Here is a 17,173-nt window from a genome sequence, read left to right on the forward strand (position 1 = left end):
TTCACTGTGGAGCATCTGCGATGCAGAGAAACTCGTGGATAGCACGTTTAGCGAGTTGGTCACACCGCAGGTAAAGGGAGTACAGGCAGGAAGTGAATGGGTGACCACCAGGCAGAGTAAGAGGTGCAGGCAGGTAGTGCAGGGGTCCCCAGTGGCCATCCCTCTCTCAAACAGGTAGACCGTTTTGGATGCTGTTGGGGGAGATGGCTCACCAGGGGAAGGTGACAGCGGCCAGGTTCATGGCACCGTGGCTGGCTCTGCTGCACAGAAGGGCAGGAAAAAGAGTGGCAGAGCTATAGTGATAGGGGACTCGATTGTAAGGGGAATAGACAGGCGTTTCTGCGGACGCAACCGAGACTCCAGGATGGTATGTTGCCTCCCTGGTGCAAGGGTCAGGGATGTCTCGGAGCGGCTGCAGGACATTCTGGAGGGGGAGGGTGAACAGCCAGTTGTCGTGGTGCATATAGGTACCAACGATATAGGTAAAAAACGGGATGAGGTCCTACATGCTGAATTTAGGGAGTTAGGAGTTAAACTAAAAAGTAGGACCTCAAAGGTAGTAATCTCAGGACTGCTACCAGTGCCACGGGCTAGTCAGAGTAGGAATGACAGGATAGATAGGATGAATACGTGGCTTGAGAGATGGTGCAAGAGGGAGGGATTCAAATTCCTGGGCCATTGGAACCGGTTCTGGGGGAGGTGGGACCAGTACAAATTGGACGGTCTGCATCTGGGCAGGACTGGAACCAATGTCCTAGGGGGAGTGTTTGCTAGTGCTGTTGGGGAGGGTTTAAACTAATGTGGCAGGAGGATGGGAACCGATGCAGGAAGTCAGTGGGAAGTAAAGTGGTGACAGAAACAAAAGGCAGTAAGGGAGAGTGTACAAAACATGACCGGACAGATGGTCTGAGAAAGCAGGGCAAAGACCAAGGGAAGTCTAGATTAAACTGCATTTATTTCAATGCAAGAAGTCTGATGGGCAAGGCAGATGAACTCAGGGCATGGATGGGTACATGGGACTGGGATGTTATAGCTATTACTGAAACATTGCTAAGGGAGGGGCAGGACTGGCAGCTCAATGTTCCAGGGTACAGATGCTATAGGAAAGATAGAGCAGGAGGTAAGAGAGGAGGGGGAGTTGCATTCTTGATTAGGGAGAACATCACAGCAGTAGTGAGAGGGGATATATCCGAGGGTTCGCCCACTGAGTCTATATGGGTAGAACTGAAAAATAAGAAGGGAGAGATCACTTTGATAGGATTGTACTACAGACCCCCAAATAGTCAACGGGAAATTGAGGAGCAAATATGTAAGGAGATTACAGACAGCTGCAAGAAAAATAGGGTGGTAATAGTAGGGGACTTTAACTTTCCCAACATTGACTGGGACAGCCATAGCATTAGGGGCTTGGATGGAGAGAAATTTGTTGAGTGTATTCAGGAGGAATTTCTCATTCAGTATGTGGATGGCCCGACTAGAGAGGGGGCAAAACTTGACCTCCTCTTGGGAAATAAGGAAGGGCAGGTGACAGAAGTGTTAGTGATCATAATTCCATTAGTTTTAAGATAGCTATGGAGAAGGATAGGTCTGGCCCAAAAGTTAAAATTCTAAATTGGGGAAAGGCCAATTTTGATGGTATTAGACAGGAACTTTCAGAAGTTGATTGGGAGAGTCTGTTGGCAGGCAAAGGGACGTCTGGTAAGTGGGAGGCTTTCAAAAGTGTGTTAACCAGGGTTCAGGGTAAGCACATTCCTTATAAAGTGAAGGGCAAGACTGGTAGAAGTAGGGAACCTTGGATGACTCAGGAGATTGAGGCCCTAGTCAAAAAGAAGAAGGAGGCATACGACATGCATAGACAGCTGGGATCAAGTGGATCCCTTGAAGAGTATAGAGATTGCCAGAGTCGAGTTAAGAGAGAAATCAGGAGGGCAAAAAGGGGACATGAGATTGCTTTGGCAGATAAGGCAAAGGAGAATCCAAAGAGCTTCTACAAATACATAAAGGGCAAAAGATTAACTAGGGAGAGAGTAGGGCCTCTTAATGATCAACAAGGTCATCTATGTGCGGAACCACAAGAGATGGGTGAGATCCTGCATGAATATTTCACATCGGTATTTACGGTTGAGAAAGGCATGGATGTTAGGGAACTTGGGGAAATAAATAGTGATGTCTTGAGAAGTGTACATATTACAGAGAGGGAGGTGCTGGAAGTCTTAACGCGCATCAAGGTAGATAAATCTCCGGGACCTGATGAAATGTATCCCAGGACGTTATGGGAGGTTAGGGAGGAAATTGCGGGTCCCCTAGCAGAGATATTTAAATCATCGACAGCTGCAGGTGAGGTGCCTGAAGATTGGAGGGTAGCAAATGTTGTGCCTTTGTTTAAGAAGGGCGGCAGGGAAAAGCCTGGGAACTACAGACCGGTGAGCCTGACATCTGTAGTGGGTAAGTTGTTAGAGGATATTCTGAGAGCCAGGATCTACAGGCATTTGGAGAGGCAGGGACTGATTAGGAACAGTCAGCATGGTTTTGTGAGAGGAAAATCATGTCTCACGAACTTGATTGAGTTTTTTGAAGGGGTAACCAAGGAGATAGATGAGGGCTGTGCAATAGACGTGGTCTACATGCACTTTAGCAAAGCCTTTGACAAGGTACCGCATGGTAGGTTGTTACATAAGGTTAAATCTCACGGGATCCAAGGTGAGGTAGCCAATTGGATACAAAATTGGATTGACGACAGAAGACAGAGGGTGGTTTTAGAGGGTTGTTTTTCAAACAGGAGGCCTGTGACCAGCGGTGTGCCTCAGGGATCGGTGCTGGGTCCGCTGTTATTTGTTATTTATATTAATGATTTGGATGAGAATTTAGGAGGCATGGTTAGTAAGTTTGCAGATGACACCAAGATTGGTGGCATTGTGTGGAGATGCCGGTGATGGACTGGGGTTGACAATTGTAAACAATTTTACAACACCAAGTTATAGTCCAGCAATTTTATTTTAAATTCACAAGCTTTCGGAGGCTTCCTCCTTCGTCAGGTAAATGTGGAAGCCTCTGAAAGCTTGTGAATTTAAAATAAAATTGCTGGACTATAACTTGGTGTTGTAAAATTGTTTACAAGTGGCATTGTGGACAGTGAAGAAGGTTATCTAGGATTGCAATGGGATCTTGATAAATTGGGCCAGTGGGCCGATGAATGGCAGATGGAGTTTAATTTAGATAAATGTGAGGTGATGCATTTTGGTAGATCGAATCGGGCCAGGACCTACTCCGTTAATGGTAGGGCGTTGGGGAGAGTTATAGAACAAAGAGATCTCGGAGTACAGGTTCATAGCTCCTTGAAAGTGGAGTCACAGGTGGATAGGGTGGTGAAGAAGACATTCAGCATGCATGGTTTCATTGGTCAGAACATTGAATACAGGAGTTGGGATGTCTTGTTGAAGTTGTACAAGACATTAGTAAGGCCACACTTGGAATACTGTGTACAGTTCTGGTCACCCTATTATAGAAAGGATATTATTAAACTAGAAAGAGTGCAGAGAAGATTTACTAGGATGCTACCGGGACTTGATGGTTTGGCTTATAGGGAGAGGTTGGATAGACTGAGACTTTTTTCCCTGGAGAGTAGGAGGTTTCGGGGTGATCTTATAGAAGTCTATAAAATAATGAGGGGCATTGATAAGGTAGATAGTCAAAATCTTTTCCCAAAGGTAGGGGAGTCTATAACGAGGGGGCATAGATTTAAGGTGAGAGGGGAGAGATACAAAAGGGTCCAGAGGGGCAATTTTTTCACTCAAAGGGTGGTGAGTGTCTGGAACGAGCTGCCAGAGGCAGTAGTAGAGGCGGGTACAATTTTGTCTTTTAAAAAGCATTTGGACAGTTACATGGGTAAGATGGGTATAGAGGGATATGGGCCAAGTGCAGGCAATTGGGACTAGCTTAGTGGTATAAACTGGGCGACATGGACATGTTGGGCCGAAGGGCCTGTTTCAATGTTGTGAACTTCTATGATTCTACCCATGTGATCACTCTGTGATGAAAGACTTTCTGAAATTAGTCCAAAATTGGCCTCTCACCAGTTTGACCCTTTACCCTCTTGTACAACCTATGTTCTTATGTCAACTTGGAAGCAGTGTTCCACATTCACCTTTTCCACACTGTTTACTATCTTGTACAACTTTGAGGTTCCCTTACAAAGCGGAATAGTCCAAGTTTCTCCAGTTTTGACTTACAAGTCAGTCCTCTGATGCTACGGATCAAGCTCAAGGCTCTTTTCTGCACCATCTCCAGAACTCAAATGTGTTGAATGACTAGTATTCAAGATGTAATCTGACGCACATCATACAATTTGAGCATGGCATTCTTCCATATATACTCTACTGATTTGGCTATATAACTCAGCATTCTACTTACTTTGTTGATCGCTACTCTGCAATAACCGGACATGTTAAATGCTAAGTCTACTAATCTGCTCAGATTTCTTCAGACTTCACCTAGTTCCACACACACAGTCATTAACTGTATCAGCTACTTTTTCTTCCTATATGCAAAATGTTAAACTTAGATGTGTTAAATTTAATTTGCCACATGTCCATTCACTTACCATATAGATTTGTACCGAAGGCGAGAAATTTACATCCACGTTCAGGACTAAATGTGGGGGTGAGGATTATATCTATCCTGATGAGCTGACTTTTATTTAAATCAACACTGGGAGCCTAGGTTGAAGCCAGGACTTGGGAGGAGTAGAGTGGAACAGCTGATAGAAATATGCTGGTTGAAATGAGAAAAAGATGATGTATTTGTGGATACCAGCTGACATAAAGGTGGTAATTTTGGTGGATAGGAACTTTGTAATCTTCACCCTTATCTTAAATCAAGGTTAAGGATTTTTTGGGTGGAATTGGTGGGGGAGAGGGTTGTCTTATATGTGGGTCGCTTCATGTGCAAATATGCAATTCCATATTTTGTTCAACTTATTCTGTAGGTTATTTGGCTGATAGATGGCATTTCCTTTTCTCCTTGATCTACCTTCTCTGTCTATTTTTTCTAATATTTTAAACTTTTATCTTACGTTATTTCTTCCTTGTACTAAATGACTTCTTAAATTTCCTTACCTATTTTCCTTTTAGAATTTAATCTTTTTCTCCTGTGCTATTCTCAGCTAATCTCAGCCAGGTTGGCAAGAGAAAGAAAAGAAAATCAGGGGGACCAATCCAACAATTATTTGAAGATGTTTGTTACCTTAAAACAGCAAACACTAAGATGTTCCAGGTCTAAACATGTAGGGGTAGAATTTCTGGGGGGAGGGAATTCGTTCGATGTCCCACAATAACTTCAGCAGAAGGTTGGTGGAACCCCTGTGTAAATGGCTTAAAAAAAAGGCCACTTATGTCACTGCTTTGGGGGTCCTGCCAGAAGAACTAAATGGAAATTCTACCCCAAGTTTCATGTCAATGGTCCAATAATTTTCAATATTTCATTATTTGTTGGTCTTTTGCTGGTTTTATTCAACAGTATGTTGAGACTGTTATCTGAACAGACATCTTTAATGATGGACTACAAGTCTGCTGAAGTCCTTCCTTTTACTGTATTACTCACTTTTCCCTCCAAATAATGCCTTATTTCTTTTCTTGTTGTTAGACCACTTGCTACTCAATTATTTATACCAACCAGATTGTTTGACATTTTTCCCTGTTGAAAATCACAATTAAAGAGGTCAACATTCAGTTTCCATACAGAATCTGCAATAGTGACATTGGCCCAGAATTTGCTGGGAAAATAATGGCGAGTATAATGCGCAAGCCATTATTAGTATATAAATAACCCAGAAATTTGTGGTGAGGAAGAGATACACCATGAATTGCGAATCATCACAAATTGCTGGACTATTTGCGCCACTCTGCCGTTAGCCTCACAAAAATAGCAGCTCACCACCAACCTCCCCATGTGTTTCAAGGAATTGCTGCATTTGCGCTGTTAAAATGAATTAAACTTGCTGCAGGAAGTTAGGGCTAGAACTTAACAGCATAAGGACCCTTTTAATGATGAGATTTATGTTCGTGCAACACCACTCAACCTTTCCAGCCTAGAAAGGGAACTACAGAAACTGTGGAGTCTCATTTGTGCAGGTAATAAACTGTTCCTAGAGGTTTTTAAAATTTTACATTTTTAATTTTTTTCTTCCTTTGTCTCTTTTTTCTCTCTCTCGTAATCCAATCTTCATTTTCCTCTGTTTATTTCTCTTTCTGTATCTAATTTGACTCTAATTCACCCTATTTCCATCTCCGTCATTCCTCTTTATCCTTAAATCTCATTGGTTAAGGAGACAGACTGTTGGTCCCGTCGTTCACCAAGGTCCCAGATACCCTGTTGACCTCGCTGTGCCGTTATCAGCTCGCACTTCCAGTAATTTGTGGTGCAAACAATATTTGAGCTGAAGGGTGAGTAATAAAATCTAACAAATGGGGCACGTCGCGAGATGCCCCGCTCCAGCAAATTCTGGGCGATTATTTATAATTAAGTAATGATAATGATGATTTGCTTTGGATGGGAACCACATCCTTTCTTACATGTTTATTCATAACCCTATGTGGAATAAATGATGCAACTAGTAATACAAATAAGTGAGCATAGATTAATCTAACTGGAAAGATTAAATTATGTTTAAGTATGAAGCAATTAACTAAACAAGAACAATTACATTGAAAGACATGTGACCTCTATTACGAGTTCAGGTTTTCTTCAAATCACAGTTTTGGCTGTGTCTGTGATCTTTCCGCTATAGGCATCATTTTGTTTTGGAAGGTTTGTACCATAGAAATTTCAGATCATTATATTTCACAATAGATACCAGAAAGCTTACATTGCTGCTATTTACAAAGAAAAAAAACTTTGCATCTAACCACATTTAAATAAGCAGATCAGTAATTTGAAAGAGACTGGCCAGATTTGGAGGACACTTTGGTAATATCTAAGTGGGATCTACACTGACAACAAATGATGACAGAACCTGTACTTTGAAACCATCATTCTTGTACTTTGAAACCAAAATTCCTGTACACGACATCCTAATGTAGTGATGGGCAATGGGGGAAACTCAGGTGCAAGGCTTTTCAACACCTTCTGGTGGCAATATACAGTGTATGGAATATGCTTATCAGTACTTCCTGGGCACCAGTGGAGAGCTTCTATTATGCCATCAATTGCATGTTCGCACCATGTTACCATGGAATATGAAAAGCTTAACAATGGATGTGTTTGTGAGTCAATTAAATCCAATTACAGCACAAACACACAAACCATTTGCTGAACAATGCAAACAATGCTAATACATAAATGGGTAGTGATGTAGACCTTTGTACTGAGAGCTCATATCATCCAAATACAAAACAGGTAAGGACAAATGGAGTGAGTGGCTTTTCATTTAAATGTAGAGCCAGCCTTCATAAAACAACAGAAAATGCTTTTTTGGCTGTTTCAACTTGGCTCAGTTGATAACACTCTAGTCCTCCTAGTCAGAAGATTGTGATTCAAACCCCACTCCCACTCCAGGACTTGAGCATAATCTAGGCTGACACTTCAGTACAGCATTGGGAGTGCTATATTGTTGGTGATGCTGTCTTTCAGATGAGATGTTAAACCGAGGCCCCTTTTACATTCAGGTGGCTGTAAAAGTTCCCGTAATATTCAAAGAAGAGTTCTCCTTAACCAACATCAACAAACTTTAAACTGGTCATAAGAACATAAGAAATAGGAGCAGTAGTAGGCCAATCGGCCCCTCGAGCCTGCTCCGCCATTCAATAAGATCATGGCTGATCTGGTCCTAACCTCAAATCTAAAATCATGTCCAATTTCCTGCCCGCTCCCCGTAACCCCTAATTTCCTTTACTTCTAGGTCATTGCTGCTTGTGGGGCCTTGCTGTGTGCAAATTGGCTGCCCTGTTGTATAACAGTGATTATACTTCAAAAGTAATTCATTGCCTGTGATGCACTTTGGGACATCGTAAGAACATGAAAAGCTTTCATGTTAAAAATTTGTTCTCGGGGTGGCAAGACCATATCTGTCCAAACCTAATTGGTGGTGTCCTTCTCCTCGAACCAATCCAGTCGTCGTGATGATGATGCTCCCACAGTGGTGTTAGGTAGAGAACCCTAGAATTTTGACCCGTTGACGATGAAGCAATGATGATATCTATCCAAGTTAGGATGATGTGCGACTTGAAGGGGAACATGGAGATGATGGTGTTTAATGAGCATCACCTTCTTGGTAGTGGAGACTGCAGACCGGGAAGTATATTTGGCACATCGTTGCATCTTGTAGATAGTACATACTCCAGTCTGCCAGTGGTGGAGAGGGCGGATACTGAGTCCAGTGGAAAGGGTACCGATGAAGTGAAATGCTTGGATGGTGTTGAGCTTCTTGAGTGTTGCTTTGGTAGCACCAATCCAGGCGAGTCTTCCATGACACTTCTAAACTGAGTTTTGTAGTTGGCGGAGAGGCTTTGAGGGGTTAAGAACTGAGCCATTCCATCAGACAGCACCCAGCTCTGCCATGCTCTTAAGCCATAGTATTGATATGGCCGGTGCAGTTAAGCTTCTGGTCAAAGGTGACCCCCAGAATTTTGATGGCGGAAGACTCTGCAATGGTGGTGTGGTTGAAAGTCGGGGAAGTGGCTGAGTCTTTTCCCATTGCAGATGGTCATTACCTGGCACTTCTGTGGCATGAATGTTAGCTGTCACTTGTCAGCGCAAACCTGGATGTTGTCCAGGTCCTGCTGTAGTCTGGCATGGCCGTTTCTTTATTGGAGGAGTTGTGAATGGAGGTGAACACTATGGAATTGTCAGTGACCAACCCCAGGCTTGACTGTATGAGAGAGTGAAGGTCATTGAGGAAGGCTGACGATGATTGATTCTTGCAGTGATGTCCTGGGGCTGTGATGACTGGCCTTCAACAACCATGAGTATCTGACCGTGTATCAGGTATGACTCCAGAAATTAGGGAGTTTTCCCTTTAACCTTCATTGACTTGAGCTTTGCATTTAACCTATTTTTGTTTCCTTTATTTTCACTTTGATACTGTCAACACTCAAACTACAGGGCATATACAATAATTGGTGCAAGCATTCAATAACAAATTTCTCACTCAACTTGCTTCCCGACTATTCCAATTTTCATAACAAGTCTCAGAGGAGTGAAAATGAGTTTCTGAGCAATAACAAATAATTTGTTTTAACTGTACGGTTCTTTTTTGATTTGGATGGGTAATGGTGATAAATTTGCCACTTCAAAGTGGTGACAAACATTTTGACAGATCAGTGAGATGTCTTTCCACATTAGGGATAATTTTCTGACTTTGCACTCACGATGTGAAGTTTTGCCTCTCGGGAACACATTTGGAAATTCAGGTATAAACTACGCATGATTTGGTTGGAAAATCACACGCAATGCAATGCCAAATTTCTGATATGCGTTCCTGGTGAATAAAGCTCCCTATCAGGAGCACGAAGTTGAAAAATCACATGACTTGACCCTCCATTTCCCATCTGATCATTGTACCTACATTATGATTACTTAAAAGTTGACTATATTGAATGCTTCATGAAGAAAATATAAATGCTCATAACCTTCTGTAAACCAGCAAGAAGTTTTTAAAATGAGATTAAGAGAATATAATTAATTTATCACTTTTACTTACTGATTGCATTGACAAAGTCGTTAAAGAGGTGATATGTGAAGACAGGTTCTGGTAATTCTCTGAAAAACATCTTGAGAGCCCCAGTGATGACATTAATATCCTCCCACTTACTGTCGCTCAGGTCCAGCTTCTCATCTGTAAGGAAGTCACAATTCATTAGTATGTTTAAGGTAAGAAGCACATCAGTATCTCATAACTATTTTGTGTTTTAAAAGTGTATTGTTGAGGACTAAATAGTACATTTTGTGAGCATACCATCTTTTTATCTATGGGCCATGTGATCAAATCTGGGCCAGACTTAGTTTCTCTTTTGCTAGTTGTTAGGGTCCATTGTGAAATGAATTTGGGCAAACTGAATCAAGTGTCAAGTGGATGTTGACCTTTAGTTCAAATCTTGCCATAATCAGGGAAGAAATAACAACCTGACTTGAGTCATAAAATAAAATGGGAAAATTCATATTAGTGTAGTAGAGGATCCTCTTCTGAGGTTGGACCTGAGCCATAGAACCATAGAAAAGATACAGCACAGAAGGGGGCCATTCAGCCCATCGTGTCCACGCCGGCTCGAAGAACAACCAGGTGCCCATTCTAATCCCACCTTCCAGCACCCAGTCCGTAGCCCTGCAGCTTACAGCACTTTAGGTGCAGGTCCAGGTATTTTTTTTAAAAAAAGAGTTGAGGGTCCCTGCCTCTACCACCATTTGGGCATACTGTTGGGGCAAAAGAGAGTGAATTTCACTCACTCAGAGTTAGCATTACTAGCAATTGAGATGGATGGTTGCACTATCCTTTAGATAAGATAAGCATTAATGGGCATTATGGTCTTTCCTTGCTCTTCTGTTTGTATGTAATACTACAGCTGGTGCAGGATTGCTTAATGCTGACATAGTGCGCCCAAGATAAGCGTCCATTCTCCAGCCCTGACATACCTCACAATCTGATGGACACAAAAAATTAAATATCAGACACACTCCGATAGTTTAGTTAGGTAAATGCCTCTGGTGGATTAATGGAGAAGAAGCATTGAAAACCCCAGTAAAGATGTGGAAGGTAGCATGATTGTGGTAGAGAGAAAGTGAAAAAGGAAATTGGATAGGGAAAATCACGATAAGCACAGTGTAGAAAATGGCCTATTTTTAAAAATAAAGATTACGTCTAGAAATTTGGAGGTCCCTGCTCTGCCACTGCAAGTGCGGAGCTCTTAACCACCTGCAGCTACTGACGCAGACCCTGTCCCAAATTACAGGGATAGGGTCATTTGCATGCTCAGAACAGGCACATCGCGCCAGCAAGGGTGCTTCAGTAGCACCTGCACCAATGTAGACATGGAATCTCAGAGTGGCACCATGCTGCTCTGACCACAGAAAGGCCCAGGAAATTGCCAACAGAATGTAAATTTCTTTCCAATGTTCAACTCTTCAGGGATCTAACACAACTTTAGGTAATCAATATTCTCAGAGATCAAATTCCTTTTGCAAAGTTTTGGGGCCTCAGCAAGACTTACAACAGCTCTCAACCCTGTCCATAGCCCCTTCCACTGGAAAATGGCCACATGGAAAACACAGGACAGATTCACAGTGGAACTGATTCCTACCCCATTTTCTGGTCCTTAGTCAGGAAATCCACCCCAGTTCTGCCCAGGGCTCTATTGAAATTTCGAGCCCTACATCTTTGGTTACATCCAGAGATTTGCTCATATCATAAACTGTTATGAATGTATGTAGCATTTCTGAGATTCAGCCAAAAATACAATTTGTTCAGATGAGTGGTAACGGATAAATTGCTGATTTTGTGTTAATACTGCTTTTAAATAGCTTTCTTTCCGCAAGGCATTTAAAGTACACATTTCCCTCCCCATCCCCCATCAATAATGTTTAACAGGAGATGACCATCAACTATCAGACTCAGCATATAACTATCCAAAAATAAATTTATATTGATTAAACCATATTAGAAATGGTTTTACTTATGAAGCTCTTCTTCACTACGTCATTATCCAATTGGTTAGAAAGATTTTTTCCCCTTAATCAGCCATTTATTTAGTAATATAGAAAATTTGAACAGACAAATTCTATAAAATGTTGCAATATGGCATTGTGCTATATGTTTTCTTTAAAAGTTGATCACGTTTTGTTGATTTCAATTCATGAATCTGTTTTTGTAGGTTTTCCTTATTTCACCAACCACCTTCCTTTACGCATGATGTGGAGATGCCAGTGATGGACTGGGGTTGACAAATGTAAGGAATCTTACAACACCAGGTTATAGTCCAACAGTTTTATTTGAAAATCACAAGCTTTCGGAGGCTTTCTCCTTCGTCTTACACTTTACACTTCACCTGACGAAGGAGAAAGCCTCCGAAAGCTTGTGATTTTCAAATAAAACTGTTGGACTATAACCTGGTGTTGTAAGATTCCTTACATTCTTTTACGCAGGCTAACCTTCTAGTTTGGAGACTAGTATCATCCATTCAACAGAACAACCTTCACAAGTGTGGGCAGCTCAGGTCAATGGTAGTCAAAGGGAAAACCCGCCAGTGGTGGAGTAATAAATAACACAAAAGTAGATGGTTGTGGCTATTAGAGGCCAATCATTGCAGTCCAAGGACAATTTTAGGGGAGCATCCTTGACCCAACCATCTCCAGTGATAATAACGTGAGGAGCCAGGTTGTCCACTGACGATTCTACAGTTTTCAGCTCCATTCAAAACTCCTTCGATAATTAAGCAACACAGACCAGCCTAAGGCAGAACTTGGATGACATCCAGGCTTGGGCTCACAACTAGCAGGCAACATTTGCGCTACTTAACTGCCAGGTAATTACTATTCCCATCAAGAGAAAAGCCAGTCATCTCCCCTGAACTTCAATGGCACAACCAACGCCGAGACCCTACCATCAACATCCTGAGGGTTGTCACTGACTACAAGCTGAACTGGACTAGCCATATCAATATCATAGCTACAAGAGCAAGGCAGAAGCTGGGTACTCTGCGATGAGTGGCTGACCTCCATTAACTACAAGCTCTGAATGGGTGCGGCTATAACAACATTCGAGAAGTTCAACACCGTTCAGGACAGAGAAGTTAATTTAATCGACCCCTGTACACTGGATTCAATATCTATCTCCTCCACCATGGGTACACTATAGCAGCGGTATATGCGATCTACAGGATGCATTGCAACAACTCATCAAGCAACTTACATCGGCAGAACCTCCCTCCCCTGTGACCTCTACCACCATGAAGGACAAAATCAGCAATGTCATGGGAATGCCATCACCTCCAAGTCGCACATAATCCTGACTTGGACGCACATTATTGTTGCTTCTTTGTCATTAGGTCAAAATTCTGAAACTGCCTACCTAAGCATCATTGTGGGAGCACCATTATCACAGGGACTGCAGTGATTCATGAAGAAGGTTCACAACCACCTTCTCAGAGAAGCTAGGGATGCCAGCATGGTCCATATCCCAAGAATAAATGAAGACAAAGCTGGATCAATTGAGACGGTGATCTGAATTCTTGTTTGCTAATATGTTAACCTATTATGCTAAAGTTCATGTATACAAGTCAGGTGCCAAAAATTTTTGGTATACATAAATTGCTATCAACTCCCAATTTCTTTCTCACTTAATATGGTTATAAGCAGCCTATAGCTGTGGAATATTTAGTGGAAATCAATTTAAAAAACAAAATTACTACCAGCAGCACAGTGCTTTGTTGTATAGGTTTATACCCATGATTTTATGTTTTGAGTTCTTGATTTTGACAGGGTTCTCAGATCTAAAACCAGGTGCCGCATACAAGGAAGAAAGGAAAAATCTGAGGGCAACTTACTGTGGGCTGTCATACCACATCTGTGGTTGGATCAAGGGAACCATTAGTAGAAACCTGGAAGCAGGCTACTCGTCATGCCTCTTGCATTTCACCTCAGTTACATTTTGTGCATATTCAGGATTTAAATACTCTGAACTTGAAGATGTTCTTAACCAAATTTACAAACATTATGCTCTACTGCCAACTGCAAACTATACACAAATGTGCCTTTTTAAAAAAAATTCACATGGATAGTAAAATGCCTTACCATGGTTGACTGCAAAACGAAGCTTTTGTATAACAGCCAGGTTGCCACTCACTCTATACAGACCATCAATGTCCAAGCCTGATGACACAAGATGTAACAATATCAGAACAGGCAAGAGCCCCAAGGACTATAGACTCCTAGACTGATCTATATAAATTCCAAAATGTTTTCAGAACTCTTACTTTTCTGTAAAAATACTGCATTCATGCAAAAAAAAGTTATATTGCAGGAAAAATGTGATTAGTTGAAATTTATACTGAAATTAAGGGAAGTACTGAGATATTGTTAGCAAAATTGAAGCCCATGTGTTTAAAGAGGCAGTGGCTGCATGGATACAAAATTGGTTAAAGGACAGAAAGCAGAGAGTAGTGGTGAACGGTTGTTTTTCAGTCTGAAGTGTGCTGTGGTGTCCCCCAGGGGTAGGTGCAGGGACCACTGCTCTTTTTGATATATATTAATGTCCTGGACTTAGGTATACAAGGCATAATTTCAAACTTTGCAGATGACATGAAACTCGGAAATGTAGTAATCAATGAGGAGGATAGTAACAGACTTCCGAGGGACATAGACAGACTGGTGAAATGGCCAGACACACGGCAGATGAAATTTAACGAAGGGAAGTGTGAATTAATTTTGGTAGGAAGAATGAGGAGAAGCAATATAAACTAAATGATACAATTTTAAAGAGGTTGCAGGAACAGAGAGACCTGGGGGTGTACATACACAAGTCTTTGAACATGGTAGGACAAGTTGAAAAGGCTGTTAAAACAGCATATGGGATCCTTCGCTTTATAAATAGAGGCATAGAGTACATAAGAACATAAGAAATTGGAGCAGGAGTAGGCCAATCGGCCCCTCGAGCCTGCTCCGCCATTCAATAAGATCATGGCTGATCTGATCCCAACCACAAATCTAAAGAACACAAGAAGTCGGAGCAGGACCCGGCCACATAGCCCCTGGGCCCTCTCCGCCACCCACAGGGCATTGACCGATCCGAACTCAGCTTCATGTCCAATTTCCTGCCCGCTCCCCATAACCCCTAATTCCCTTTACTTCTAGGAAACTGTCTATTTCTGTTTTAAATTTATCTAATGATGTAGCTTCCACAGCTTCCTGGGGCAGCAAATTCCACAGACCTACCACCCTCTGAGTGAAGAAGTTTCTCCTCATCTCAGTTTTGAAAGAGCAGCCCCTTATTCTAAGATTATGCCCCCTAGTTCTAGTTTCACCCATCTTTGGGAACATCCTTACTGCATCCACCCGATCAAGACCCTTCACAATCTTATATGTTTCAATAAGATCGCCTCTCATTCTTCTGAACTCCAATGAGTAGAGTCCCAATCTACTCAACCTCTCCTCATATGTCCGCCCCCTCATCCCCGGGATTAACCGAGTGAACCTTCTTTGTACTGCCTCGAGAGCAAGTATGTCTTTTCTTAAGTATGGAGACCAAAACTGTATGCAGTATTCCAGGTGCGGTCTCACCAATACCTTATATAACTGCAGCAATACCTCCTTGTTTTTATATTCTATCCCCCTAGCAATAAAAGCCAACATTCCGTTGGCTTTCTTGATCACCTGCTGCACCTGCATACCAACTTTTTGATTTTCTTGCACTAGGACCCCCAGATCCCTTTGTACTGCAGTACTTTCCAGTCTCTCGCCATTAAGAAAATAACTTGCTCTCTGATTTTTCCTGCCAAAGTGCATAACCTCACATTTTCCAATATTATATTGCATCTGCCAAATCTCCGCCCACTCACCCAACCTGTCTATATCCCCTTGCAGGTTTTTTATGTCCTCCTCACTCTCTACTTTCCCTCCCATCTTTGTATCATCTGCAAATTTTGATATGTTGCACTCGGTCCCCTCCTCCAAATCGTTAATATAGATTGTAAAGAGTTGGGGACCCAGCACCGACCCCTGTGGAACACCACTGGTTACTGGTTGCCAGTCCGAAAATGAACCATTTATCCCAACTCTCTGCTTCCTGTTCGATAACCAATCCTCCACCCATGCCAGAATATTACCCCCAATCCCGTGATTTTTTATCTTAAGTAATAATCTTTTATGTGGCACCTTGTCGAATGCCTTCTGGAAGTCTAAATACACTACGTCCACTGGTTCCCCTTTATCCACCCTATACGTTATATCCTCGAAGAACTCAAGCAAATTTGTCAGACATGACTTCCCCTTCATAAAGCCATGCTGACTTTGTCCTATTAAATTATGCTTATCTAAATGTTCCGTTACTGTCTCCTTAATAATAGACTCCAAAATTTTACCCACCACAGATGTTAAGCTAACTGGCCTATAATTTCCAGCCTTCTGCCTACTACCCTTTTTAAATAACGGTGTTACATTAGCAGTTTTCCAATCTGCCGGGACCTCTCCTGAGTCCAGGGAATTTTGGAAAACTATCACCAAAGCATCCACAATCCCTACTGCCACTTCCCTCAAGACCCTAGGATGGAAGCCATCAGGTCCAGGGGATTTATCCGCCTTGAGTCCCATTATTTTACTGAGTACCATCTCCTGAGTGATTTTAATCTTATTTAGCTCCTCCCCCCCGAGAGTCCCCTGTTTGTCCAGTGTTGGGATATTCTTAGTGTCCTCTACTGTAAAGACTGAAACAAAATATTTGTTCAGCATTTTTGCCATCTCCATGTTTCCCACCATTAATTTCCCGGTCTCATCCTCTAAGGGACCTATGTTTGCCTTAGCCACCCTTTTTCTTTTTATATAACTATAGAAACTCTTGCTATCTGTTTTTATATTTTTTGCTAATTTCTTTTCATAATCTAACTTCCCTTTCTTAATCAATCCTTTAGTTACTTTTTGCTGTCTTTTGAAGAATTCCCAATCTTCTATCCTCCCACTAAGTTTGGCTACCTTATATGTCCTTGTTTTTAGTCGGATACTATCCTTGATTTCTTTACTTAGCCACGGGTGGCTGTCATTTCTTTTACACCCTTTTTTCCTCAGTGGAATATATTTATTTTGAAAGTTGTAAAATAACTCCCTAAATGAACACCACTGCTCATGTACCGTCTTACCCTTTAATCTATTTTCCCAGTCCACTTTAATCAATTCCGCTCTCATACCATCATAGTCTCCTTTATTCAAGCTCAGTACGCTTGTTTGAGAATCAACCTTCTCACCCTCTAATTGGATATGGAATTCAACCATGTTGTGGTCGCTCGTTCCAAGGGGATCCTTAACTAGGACATTATTAATTAATCCTGACTCATTACACAGGACCAGGTCCAAGGTTGCCTGCCCCCTTGTAGGATCAGTTACATACTGCTCAAGAAATCCATCCCTGATGCACTCAATGAACTCGTCCTCAAGGCTGCTCTGCCCAATTTGATTTGTCCAGTTAATATGATAATTAAAA

At 41.9% G+C, this 17,173-nt stretch overlaps 1 protein-coding gene across 2 annotated transcripts in view; it reads right to left on the minus strand.

Annotated features, from left to right (window-relative positions):
- LOC137344474 (rho GTPase-activating protein 12-like) overlaps positions 1-17,173 on the minus strand; it is a 232,881-nt gene that overhangs the window by 14,200 nt on the left and 201,508 nt on the right. For both annotated transcript variants that reach the window (XM_068007475.1, XM_068007467.1), the window contains 2 exons: positions 13,777-13,854; positions 9,695-9,829 (listed from right to left, as the gene is read on the minus strand). In XM_068007475.1, the coding sequence (XP_067863576.1) occupies positions 9,695-9,829; positions 13,777-13,854 (213 nt within the window). The remainder of the gene's footprint in view (positions 1-9,694; positions 9,830-13,776; positions 13,855-17,173) is intronic.

The sequence above is a fragment of the Heptranchias perlo genome, chromosome 2 (assembly GCF_035084215.1).
Source record: "Heptranchias perlo isolate sHepPer1 chromosome 2, sHepPer1.hap1, whole genome shotgun sequence".
Classification (NCBI taxonomy): Eukaryota; Metazoa; Chordata; class Chondrichthyes; order Hexanchiformes; family Hexanchidae; genus Heptranchias; species Heptranchias perlo.